Genomic DNA, 13126 nt, shown 5'->3' on the forward strand with positions numbered 1-13126 from the left:
ATATACTGTATATACCACTACCACTGATTATTACTATTTTTTACTCATACAGCAGTGGGTAATGTGGGTCTCCAGACAATGAAGAAATAAATCCAAGAATAAGAACATTATACAGCAAGAATATCATGAGTTGAGAACAATGTTTAGCTTTGAACGACCTCACCCTTTCTGTAACATCTAATTAGTTAACCTCACTTTTAAAAAACATGCAAACTGATTGCCTTAAAAAAACAACTAAGCAATGGTACCTGTTTGACTTCAGTAGAGTTGTATAAGTATTGTATGTTGTAGTAACAAATATTTAGTGTAGTACGCTTACACTTGTAACCAAATAAAACCTGTATAGAGTACTTGACTTTAGATGTACTCTTGACTTAGTATAGACTACTCAGATTTACTATTTCAAACAACTAAATAATTTCAAGTACAGTTTATAAACCACTTAACAAAGACACACATATCACTTCATAAATACCATATAATATTAGAAATGGAAACAATGACAAGTTGTTCCATCATCTGCTCTCAGAGTCCGTACAGTACATGTTTGACGCTCCAGTTGTTTGAGGATAGACATCCTCTTCACATTTTCTCCCTCTGCACACACACACACACACACACACACACACACGCACACAGACACACACACACCTTTCCGCTTCACCCTGCTCTGAACCCGTTCTCCGTCCACCGTGCAGAAATCCTAATAAACATATGCTGCTAGTCATTCCCAGAGTGCCCCACTACCACCAGCACCACTGCTGCTCAGCCACCCGCCCACCACCCTGTACACCCCCTGCATCCCCTCTCCATGATCCCCCCCCCACCACCACCACCACCCACATCCAGTCCCTCTTCTACACTCAGGTTTCAGCTTCCTGCTGCTCCCAGTCATGCTGACACACACTCTTACACTCAACCTATTGACTGTCGTAGCAGCAGTGGTGGAAGAAATACTCTCGTTCGTTAAATAAAAGTACTGATACTATTTCAAAACACTCAATTACAAGTAAAATTCCTGCATTCAAAATTATATTTACGTTAATGTACAGACGTATTGGCTGCAAAATATGCTTACTGACTAAACAGAATTTTCTTTTTCAGAGGTTTATCTTATTATACGTTATGTTTTTGATTATTATTAAGTATTATTGATGCACTGGGGATACATCTGTGTACATATTTTACATGTGTAAAAAACAAAATCAATAAAAACTTAAACTTAAAATTAAACTTGATAAGATTTGTCATATACATACAGGTATATACATGAAATTTGACCTCTGCATTTAACCCATCCTTAAGAGCAGTAGGCTGCTGCAAAGCTGCTGTAAAGCGCCCAATAAGCATCTCAATATGGCCTGCGCTCTCTCAATATTTGACAAATGTTGGTCCCCAAAGTTTGAATAGAACTATAGGCACCAAAAAAACTTTTAAATACGCTGTTCCTTCTTCCTGGAATAATATACAGAAGGACCTGAAACTCTTAGAGCAGATTACTTTGGGGGAATTTAAGTCCTTTTTAAAGGATCAAGAAAATAGCTCTTGGTCGATGTGATTTCTCTTATATTTCTCAATGAAATCGCTGTAAAATTGGTCATAGTTTACGCATTACAACTGTTTTTGTATTGCATAGTAACTGGATATACAATATGCTCATTCACTTGTGGTGTGTGACAGCTTTATTTATACTTGTATTGTTGGTGTTTGTTGTTTTAACCCTGTTTTCGCTGCCCTCTTGGCCAGGACACTCTTGAAAAATAGATTTTAATCTCAATGAGCCTTTTAGACATGGTTAGATGCCGGATATATATGCATGTAAGTTACATTTTGATATTGAAGTTGACTGAGCTGGAGCTAATTGTAATAATCATATAGTGATGGGCATTTTCATCTATAACAGTGCACCATAATTTATAAGATGATGATTTGCTTTGTATGAAAAACTGGAATCAGTAAAGTAACTGTGGCTGCCAGTTAAATCCTGAGGGGCACCAAAAGGGCTATAGAGCCGGCCCAGATTTTCCTTTCTGAATATGACATTAAATAAATTGAGTATGAAGTAAGTTACTTTTTTTTTTGCAGTATGTGTGTGCAAAAGTAGTCCATGTGGATCCACTGCATGTCTTCTGTTTCAGGGTCAACTCAATCTCAGTTCAGGAGGGGAACGGAAATTCCAATTCAACAGCGAGCATTTCACATTTCACAGCTACCTGGGAGCCGAAGATAAGTGGCACTTTAGGATCACTTAGAGTTACACTGAAGGTTCACGCTCCCCCACATATAGATATATAGATAGATAGATATATAGATGGATAGATAGATGCATAGATAGATAGATTTATAAACGACTTGTGGTCATTTAAACCTCCTCACAGGAGGGAGTGTAATCCTCTCTCTCTGGCAGTGGGCTGCTGGGTTGCAGGATTACTTTCTGTCAGCAGTGTGACAGCTGTGTACATCTGGCTGTGTAGGGGCCTCTTACAGCTCAATCCACACGTCGTTTCGCCGGTGTCTGGGCCTCCGGACTCGCTGCCACTGCTCACCTCATTACCGAGCGAGCCACACCTCCATCTGTCCGCTTAATATCTAAATCCTACTGCAGATTAGTGGGGGAGTCCGGGCCCGGAGGAGGGAGGAGGAGGAGGAGGGGAAACAGGATCCAAGAGGAAGGGTTTGTGCATGGCACATGAGGTTTTATTAATGATCTCTAGGGTTGTGTGGCGGCTGCTGCTTTTTGGGGGTTTGTGGTGGCATGTTGGGGGCTTGTGACTACTGCTGTGCTTTGTGCATGTGTGCTGAAGGAGATGATGTGATCTCATAATCCCTCCTTGATGATCTAAAATGTGAAAAAGGCTTTATTTTAAAGTTTGTTCTTCACAAAGGTCAAAAGCTTAGGAATCTCCCTTTAATGCATATTATTTTGTCCTTAATGGGTAAATTTGGTGATATATATATTTTCCTGATTGTCAACAAATCCCATAAAAAACAAAAAATAACAATACATTTCCAGGGAGGCCGTTTTCACTTTGCCATAAAGGAGAGGTGGAGACACAATCTCACTTCTTACTGTACTGAGAGGAAATATAAGGACTTTAGAGAAGTTTCTTTGAAAAAATAATAATATATCGTGAGTTTATCCATCGCGCTGATCCTCAGAAACATACTGTATGTACACATATTTATGTGGGGAGAAAAATCAATGTGCAACATTAGCTGCAAAATATGTTGACTTTTGTTACAGTATATGCATCAAGAGGTGCTACAAGCTCTGTAAAAGTTTCTGATTTATTACATCTGAAAAAGAGTGTGTGTTTAAAGTGTATTTACTATCTCGTGATTATCTATTTAGTTTTCTTATGTAAAACGTAATTATTCAATAATATGTCATTTAGCTTTGCCAATAATGTAACCTGATCATTCATGCCAATAAAGCTTAATTGAATTGAATTTAATTGAATTGAACCTATACATACAAGTATTGTCCGTCTAGCCACAGCCTTCCTCTGCGCCATAAAGCTCCATTATTGTCCAAAACCTATTTATTAATTATAACTGGCTGATATTTCTCTCCTTACCATGAACACACACACACACACTGTAGTTTATCTCACACATTACCCAGCTGTTTTAGGAATTTTTTTAGCCTTTTTAAAAAATGTAAAGTATATATTTTAAACACATAACATCCTCAGTGAGAACAAATATGTTTGGGGCACAGAGCTACAGACTGTAGGGAAGTCAGAAAGCTAAACAATTCTCTGTAAAAGTTGGATTTTTAGATTAATCAGAAGCCACTCTTATTGTTTTACATTCCTTTAATGACAGATATTAAAATCACTATGAAGTGTAGTGGTAGCAAATCATCTGATGTCAAAATCATGTCAGAGAAGAGATGAGGAGTTTTGATTTGAAACTAAATTTTGAACTGAGCCATGTTGGATTTTAAAAAGCTGATTTTTCAGAATGAAATGGATCACTGAAAGTACTGTTGGTTGTTGGTTTCGGTGACTTGTTAAAAATAATATGTTGTATATTATATTCGATAATAAAATAAAGAATATTGTCAGAAGTATCATTTAACTGCTGATTCCAAGCAGATGTTTGGTTGGTATGGTTGATTCAGTCAGGATGACAGGTTGTCCTTTCCTCTGTTGATCATATATATCAGTTGATCAGATAAATTTAACAGCTTTTAACTCTTATTTATGCATTTACTTCCACTAGAAAAGGATATTTTAGTAGTATTCATACTCCTAATTCTTGCATCAAAGGTTAATAATAGTAGTTCACGAAACAATTTCACCATAAGTTCCTCTCAATAATAACACAAGTCATGATTTGATTCTAACACAGAAAATGTTTTTTCTGTAAATCTATAAACTACAATTACCGAAAACAAAATTCCACCAACTCTGGTTGTGTGGTCAATAAAGTAAGGTGATGATTTCTTTCTTTTAAATTAAGCCAGACAAAAAATAAATAAAAATCAACCACTGAGTTTACAGTCGTTAGTTGAGATGTGAACCCACCGCTGGTTGGCTTGTTTCAATAAAAGCAGCAAAATCTAAGCCAGACACTTCCTGTGACTCATCCTCAGCTTTTCCTCACAACAGCTTTTGCTGATGGTGATCACTTGGTTTTTAGACAATGACTCATTACTGAAGTTTTGAGAGCAGAAATGACCCCAAAGCTACACGACCTGGTGAACCTGGTGTGCAGTAACTATATCTCTACTGTTCAGGGACTATTTGGACTAAAGCACCGCAGAAAGACAGTGACATTTTTATCTGTTCAATTTGCAATCCTGTCAGTCTTTGAGTCAGTTTTTAAGCTGAACCAGAGCAAGAAAACACTTCAGAGATGATGAGGATGATGTTACTTTATTGTCAGATCAAGTTGGAAATTTTTCTTTCATCTCAGCAGCTCCATTTGCAACATCAACAGACAAAAAAATTGCAGACAGGAAACAAGGATACATACATTTAATGTACCAGTTTAATCACCGCGGATGATATATTCAAGACCCTTCAACGTACATTTAATCTGGGTTTAGTCTCCATGTTTGATTTTAGGATTGACTGGTGCACAAATATAGTTCACATAATAATAATAATGCATCTTTTGGGCCTAAATACAAATTTGTATGTTTGTTTGTGTATGTATGCATGCATGTTTGCATCCTCTCTACTGTCTTATTATGTCTTCAGTATTTGAAACAACTTTTTTTATTTTATAATCAATAAAAAAATATATTAATACATATTAATAAAATACAAATATATGTATTTTTCTTAATTCTGTTAAATTGCCGAATTCATCTGTCATTGAAATATATTATAAGTAAATGGGAGAAAAATAACACAAAACAAAAAATAAAACAAAAAACATTTAAAATGAATATGATTGGACTGTAATTATCACACAACATAAATCATCTACAGATACATCATCATTTGGGTTGCACTTTACACACTAATAAATATATCTATCTGTTTTATTTAAAATAAATAGAGCTGTTTCGATAGATAGAGCGTGTACATTTCTGTGAGTGTTTCTCTTTATAAGTGGAGAGTTTGACTTCTTAGTTCTTATCGTCCAGACAGATTTTAAAGTTATCAGCCAATTCAAGAACACGCTGTAACGACAAGTCAGGAATGTGTGTAGGCTACACCGAGTTGGGCCACGGAGGAGATAGACAAAAGAGGCTGTGAGAGTCTGATAAAAACATACATAATATGTATAAATGAGCATTATCTCTAACTGAGAGCAAGAGAAAGATGCTTTACTGGTGATCTTCTCCTGCAGGCATTGCAGGATTTGAGGATATTTGGTAGCATAGTGCCACCTGGTGATCAAAATAACCTTCCAATTGATTTTTCTTAAGATTTTGTGTTGTTATACTATAATATTATTTCATTATGAGTGAGTTACAAATGTCAAGGAACTACAGGAATATAATCCAAAACAGAATCACATGTAAACAAATTAATTTCCTAGTACTTTTTTTTTTTTAAACTCTTTTTTTATTTGAGAAGAAAGAACATGAGGTCATCATGGGTGTTACAATGTAAGATCACAGTACATTTTTGTAGATACATCTTAATATACAATGTCACACTTCAATCAACGGTGTAAATACACAATCCATTTTTCCCAGTACTCAATACTTTTTTCCAATTTAAACCTTAAAATAAATGTGAGTCTTTCCATACCATATGTTTCATTTACAATACCCGGCCATTGGTCTAATGTTGGAGGATCAGTCTGCATCCACTTTTGAGTTATGGCTTTCTTACTACTTGCCAAGAGAATCTTTATTAAATATTTATCTTTGTGTAAAACAATTTCTGGTATTTTTCCCAAGTATAGTGTAATGAATGAGTACTTTATTCCCATTATTTTATGGATCTCAGTTGCCACCTCTTGCCAGTATGGTTGTATTTTAGGGCATGCCCAAAAAATATGGAAATGATCAGCCATTGAGTTTCTTCCTTGAACTTTTTAAGGTTAAAATATTATACTGACCTGTTAATATTTGTTATATTGTTAATTTACAGTTACTATCTGTTGTTATTTGGTGTTTTGTGTCCTTGTCTGAACTTTTTTTTAATCTATTACATAAGAAAATGTTTGTTTTTCTTATGTTGTTATAGGACATGTGCTTATAAAAAGGGCCACAGATAAAAATGCACAGTAGCAGGTCTGAAAAGCAGAAGTCTTTTGCTTGTTTTGTCTGTTAATGTTGATGAAATGGTGCATGATAGGCAGTGGGAAAGAAAAATAAACAAATGAAATATGCATACACAGAGAAAAACACACTACATCTCCCATCACCATCAGTGCTTGGCTGCTTAACTGTAGAGGTCAAAGGTCATGTCGCCTCGATGACGTAATAACAAACATGGCGGCGCTCGGAACAGCACGGTGTTTGTTGTTTCGGAGCTACTGTCGGGTGAAAAATGTCCAAAAGAGCAAACAAATGTTGGTCAGATGTAGCGTCAGGACGCTCTGTAGCGGGACACAAGATACAGGTATGTTTTAATATAATGAATATCATTGCAGGTGCTTTATTTTCTTAACTATAACACTGACCTTGCAGCGTGTTTCACTAGCCTCGATGCTTTCAGTGCGGCTGCCAAACTCGCTTCACAAATTGGCCAGTTTAAGATTGACTTACATATTTGCAAAGATAGAGACCATGTAGAAGAGTGTTTCATATCTTTTATATATAATTAGAGTATTTATATAAATTCGGCATTATGGTAGTTAATAAAATGTTAGCAGCTTTGTAATTAAACCCATATTAACCCACAACGTTAGCATAACTTTACAGTCTATTACAGAGTTAATTTCAACGAGGAAGATGGCAGAAGCTGCATTCAAATTAATATGAAAATTTAGTTTTAATCACAAGAGGTGTTGCTTGGTGTACAGATTGTATGCCGTATTGAAGAGGGGAGCTTTATCGGTCTTATGATAGACTATTTATTGCTACAGCTTTTGGCAATATGAAGGTATCTATCTTTACACTCAAATGTGGCAATATTTGTTAGGAGTCTGGTTTGTGTAAGAAAGAAACAATTATTATATCTCTTGTAAAGCTAACTGGTTATAGTTACATTCCAGTCGTGACAATAATACTGTGGCTTTAACAGCTAACAATGTAAACCAATTAGATTTATTTTAGCTACCTAGACAGCTAACTCTGAGTGCTAAAATGTATGGAGCTGTAGCTTGTGCAAGTGATTAACTAGTATGTATCTTGTGGATGTATTTTTGTCTATGCATTTTCTTTATTTTTATATTTTATCACTTAAAAAAAAAGAAGCCACAAACACTAAACATAGTGCATCTAGTCCTTTTGCATAAATGTTACAAGTCTAGTGCTACTATGATGTCCATGTCAGATAAACTAAACTAAAATTGACTAGCATCACTTTGTTCTTTAATACAGGTTTGAAGAAACATTTATTAGATTTATTGTAAAGCTAACTAGTTACATTCCAGTTGTAACCATACCACTGTGGCTTTAACAGCAAACAATGTAAACCAATTTGAAATTATCTAGAAAACGTTTGGTAACTTTGAGTGCTAACATTTATGGAGCTTTAGTTTGTGCAAAATTAACTAGTATGTATCATGTGGATGTTTTTGTGGATGCATATGTGGTATTTATGGACGTATTTTTGTGTATGTATTTTCTTTTCTTTTTCTTTTAACTCTTTTATTTATAAATATAGATATAGATATAGATCTATATCTATATCTATAGAGATATAGATCTATATATCTCTATATCTATATATAGATATGGAGATATATATCTATATAGAGATATAGATATATATCTCTATATAGATATATATCTCTATATAGAGATATATATCTATATCTCTATAGATATATATCTCTATATCTATATCTATATATATATCTATATATATATAGATATATATATATATATAAGAAGAAGAAGAAAAAAAAAGTTTAATGTGGACAGGTGTTATAAATTAGTGTTTCGCTACCAACACTAAACACAGTGCATCTAGTCCTTGTGCCTAAATGTATGTTACAGTACTAACGCTACTATGATGTCCATGTCAAATAAACTAAACTAAACTTAAAATTAACTAACATAACTTTTCCTCCAGCCCTCTCAGAAAAAGCAAAGCCCCAGTTCACAGATCCAGCTGTGCAGGACATCCTCACCAGGATAACAGGCCTGGACCTGCAGAAAGTCTTCCGACCCATTAAACAGGAGCTGAAGCCGCCCACATATAAACTCATGACTGATGAGCAACTGGAGCAGGTGCCCATTAAAATACACTATAATAACTCCTCTCAATCATGCAGTCACACGTCACAGTAACACATTTAATCCTCCTTGTGTGTGTTTCCAGGCGGTCGAGTTGGCCTCAGAGCAGGCTAAGAAGCTGCTGCAGATGCCCCCCGTCCTGTCGGAGAGGAAGCCCATCAGCGATGTGCTGTCTGAGGACAAGATCCTGGACGGCATGGACACAGCCAAATACGTCTTCACAGACATCACCTATAACATCCCACACAGGGTAGGCACATGGTGTTTTTGTGTGTAACTGGGGTTTGGATGGGTGATTCACTGAAGCACGCCACAGTACAATTAATAATTCAGTGTAGGTTTTATAGCATGAACAATAAGCCGAGGTCAGATTGAACGTTGCCTGAAAAAGACAGCTCAGACTTAACATTCAACGCCTGGTTAGAAAGCTGTGTAGTTGCTCACATTACTGTATATAATCGATTAATTGGTTTATTTTTAAGAAAAAACACTCTCAAAATTCTTTGATTCCAGCTTCTTAAATGTGAATATTTTCTGTTTTTTTACTCCTCTATGACAGTAAACTGAATATCTTTGAGTTGTGGAAAAAACAAGACATTTGAGGACATCATCTTGGGCTTTGGGAAACACTAATCAACATTTGTCACCGTTTTCTGACAAATACACCAAACAACTAATTGATTAATCAAGAAAATAATCAACAAATTAATCAACAATGAAAATAATTAGTTGCAGCCCTAATGTATAGAAGTGTGTTGAGTTTCAACAGTCAGTTGGGTGCTATTAAACTGGAAAAGCAATTTTGGAGCTATCATCCTTTCTGCTTTTTAGGAATTGATGTCACACAGATTTGTGCTAACAGGTCACCAGTGTTTTTTTGTTTCATGTCTAATTGAATTGCTCTTTTCTACCTTTTGAGATAATAACATTTTCAATACAGTTTGATGAAACTCAATTTTGTACTTTGTTAATGGACTCTGGACTTTGCTGAGATACAGTATATCACTATAAACACTGTTAATTCTGTGTTTCTCCCCCAGGAGAGGTTCGTCGTTGTACGGGAGCCCGACGGGGTCCTCAGGAAGGCAACATGGGAGGAGAGAGACCGGCTAATTCAGGTCTACTTCCCCAAAGACGGACGCAAACTCACAGCACATCTCACCTTCAAGGAGGAGAACCTCAAGGTAGGAATGTGTAATGATCATTAGAGGCTATTCTCATCCCTTCCTGCTGCCTCCTCCAGCTATAATTAGCAGATCTAAGATGACTGTTTTTCCTGTGGTGTTATAAGGAAACTTACCCTATGAAGAACTAGAGCCCAGCAGATTTGTTTTTTTTTTCTCTAATGTCTATATAGTACAACTGTCAGATTCAGTGTGTATCATGATTGTGATTTTGCACCAAAGTGCTTCACAAAGACAGACATATATACATACAAGCATAGAGACGTACTGTATATGTGCCTAGATGTGGAAATGAAGCAAGATTAAAATAGAAACAAATTTAAACCCAGTGAGTCGGATAAAGACAGAAGAGAAGAGGTCTAATCAGGCAGAATAAGTGAAAACACCTGTGTGGGTGTCCAGTGAGGCTTTAATTCTCACATGTTCTCTCTCTATTAGATGGTGTTTTCCCAGGACCGCCACGAGGATGTGTTGGACCTGTGTCTGGTCCAATTTGAACCAGACTCCTCAGATTACATCAGGGTAAGACGACAGTGATTTTCCTGTTATTTTGACCTGATCGCCAACGGCACTGAAATCTGTAGACTGTATATAGACTGTTAAAGCATGAAATCTCCACAGTCAGCACTATATTTTCTTTGGATCAGTTGATACTGAGTGTGAAATGGAACAAGAGTGTGGATTGAAAGTTTATTAATTTGATGTGAAGAGCATTGTGCTGAGTAACTACAACGTCCAGTGGATTTAGGATCACATCCATTCTGTGTGCCTTGTTTCTAGGTACATGCTGCCACCTATGAGGACGTGGAAAAGCACGGCAAATACGAGCTGCTGCGCTCCACCAGACATTTTGGAGGCTTGGCGTGGTACCTGCTCAACGCTCGCAGGGCGGACGGGCTCATAGTGGACACGCTGAAGAGAGAACTGTGAGTTTATGTGTGTGATGAATGCGTGCATGGTTAATACAGGTATGAGAGGCTGTTTTTTGCAATTGCACTAGGTAGGGCTGACCCGAATGCTTCGAAGCTTCGACTGTTGCCATAGTAATCGCCCTCCAAATCAGTATTCTAATGCTTCGTTGTTGTTTTTTTGTTGTTTTGTTGTCCCACAACATTATTCATATTCAACATTAATTAGTTATTTATTCTCAGACGGCTGACCCGGGCACTGAAACGGGGGAGATGGAGACAGACAGACAGACAGACAGACAGACAGACAGACAGACAGACAGACAGACAGACAGACAGACAGACAGACAGACAGACAGACAGAAGTACTTTGCCGCGCCGCAAAGCTTCGAATACCTTTGAATATTTCTCACTGAAGCTTTGAAGCACAAAAAATGGTATTCAGGACAGCCCTAGAGGCAGAGGTGTTGTCACATGACTTGGATTAGAGTCAGACTCGAGTCACAAATTTGATGATTTTAGACTCAACAAAATAAAAAAAAGATTTGCAGCTTGACTTGGACTTTAACACCAGTGACCTGTGACTTCATGTGGACTTGAGCCTTTTGACTTGGAAAATACTTGATACCTTCCCCCAAACCCAATGATTAAAAAGTGTGTTATTTAAAAAGGGTGTGCACGAAGACGATCAACTGCCTGGTACACAAACACACTGAACAAAGAGCCTTTATTTGTTTGGGAAGAAGATTTACTTGTGGGGGAAAAAACGGAACTAAAATTAACAAACTGAATTTCTATCTGTTGTTACTTGTTGTTGAATCCCCAAAGTGTTTTTTTTTTTTTGTTGAACTCTGGACTCTTTAATTTTGGTGAACAGTATTGGGATTTGCACTTGATTATCTTGCACTGAATTCCCCAGATTGTTTTAATCAATCTGACAGCATTCAATGTTGTTAGATTTGGCAAAAATGGCATTATAACTTGTTTAGGACTCGAAACTCTAAGTTTGGGACTTGAGTGAAAAGACTTGAGACTTACTTGTGACTTGCAAAACAATAACTTGGTCCCACCTCTGGTTCTTAGTCACACCAGCTACTGTACCGGCTGGCAAAGAGCTGTGACCTCTGCCCTCAGTGTGTAAATGTGTGTGTGTCTGCAGGCTCCAGGATGCGGTGAGTCTGGTGTCTCTGTTCCACATGGTGCACCCCCACAGCGAGTCAGCTCAGGAAGCTGCCAGCCAGCAGGCCACTGGCACCGACCTGCTTAAGGTGAGAACAACTCCACCTGAACTGGAAATATCTGCTGACTCGTAGCTCTATTCTACTCTTCTATGTGTATATTATGGGTTGCCATTTGATCCAGAAATTGTCCAGGTCATACAGATTGTGTCCCTCAGGTATTAGGAGTAAAGCAGGAGTCAGTGTAGCTCTTGAGGTCAAGTCAAGGCCGTCCCATCTTAAGTTTCCTGTGCGAGAGGGTTTGGGTTTGTCTCCAGCGTGGGAACGTCGGGGCCAAGCTCAGGACACATCAGGTCTTATTAGCGCTCACAGCCTCTTGGCCTTGAAGCAGCGGGGAGGGACATTGAGAGTGACAGCCATTTAATGTGAAAGGTTACGCAAGGCCTCTCATTTAGTCATGCTTGATAGTGGAGCACATACTTAGCTGTGTTTTATTAGGCTGCCACTAAGATAATGAATACTGTGATTGTACTCAAAGTAATTGTGGTGACTTCTCTCTCCTTTTGCTGACCTCTGACCCTTGTCCTCTGCAGATCTATGCCCAGAAAGAGTCCCAGAGGTCGGGCTACATCGAGCTGGCCCTGCAGGCGTACGAACAGATGGCTGCTAAGAGCTCTGCTGCCTGACGCGCCCATTCCTAAATAGAAATATATAAATTTATCCACAATGAGGAATGGATGGTGCCCATAACCAGAGGAACGGACTGAAAATAGCCTCCCGTGTGTAAATACAATACAAAGAGGGTCGAAGAGTGACGTGCTTCTTGACTGAAAGGAAAGCTACACACTTCACAGCCATCGACTTGAAGATACATAATGTTAGTCATTTATCTATGGAGAGAATTTGTAGCTCTTATTGTCTAAATGTGTATTTCATTTGGACCTCTGAGTCAAACCTGATGTGTTACATAACAAAATAAAGATCTTTGTACTTATGTGACGTGTTGTTGGAGTAAAATAACTTGGAGGCCTGGATAAC

General features: G+C 37.5%; 1 protein-coding gene across 1 annotated transcript; it reads left to right on the forward strand.

Annotated features, from left to right (window-relative positions):
- The first annotated feature begins 6876 nt into the window (after nucleotides 1–6876).
- Nucleotides 6877–13087, forward strand: mrps22 (mitochondrial ribosomal protein S22). Its single transcript, XM_037776140.1, has 8 exons — nucleotides 6877–7034; nucleotides 8655–8812; nucleotides 8904–9068; nucleotides 9859–10002; nucleotides 10441–10524; nucleotides 10783–10928; nucleotides 12070–12178; nucleotides 12682–13087. Exons 1-8 carry the CDS (start codon nucleotides 6905–6907, stop codon nucleotides 12772–12774), a joined length of 1029 nt encoding a protein of 342 aa, XP_037632068.1. The 5' UTR covers nucleotides 6877–6904; the 3' UTR covers nucleotides 12775–13087.
- The last annotated feature ends 39 nt before the right edge of the window (nucleotides 13088–13126 follow it).

Source organism: Sebastes umbrosus, chromosome 7 (assembly GCF_015220745.1).
Source record: "Sebastes umbrosus isolate fSebUmb1 chromosome 7, fSebUmb1.pri, whole genome shotgun sequence".
Lineage (NCBI taxonomy): Eukaryota > Metazoa > Chordata > Actinopteri > Perciformes > Sebastidae > Sebastes > Sebastes umbrosus.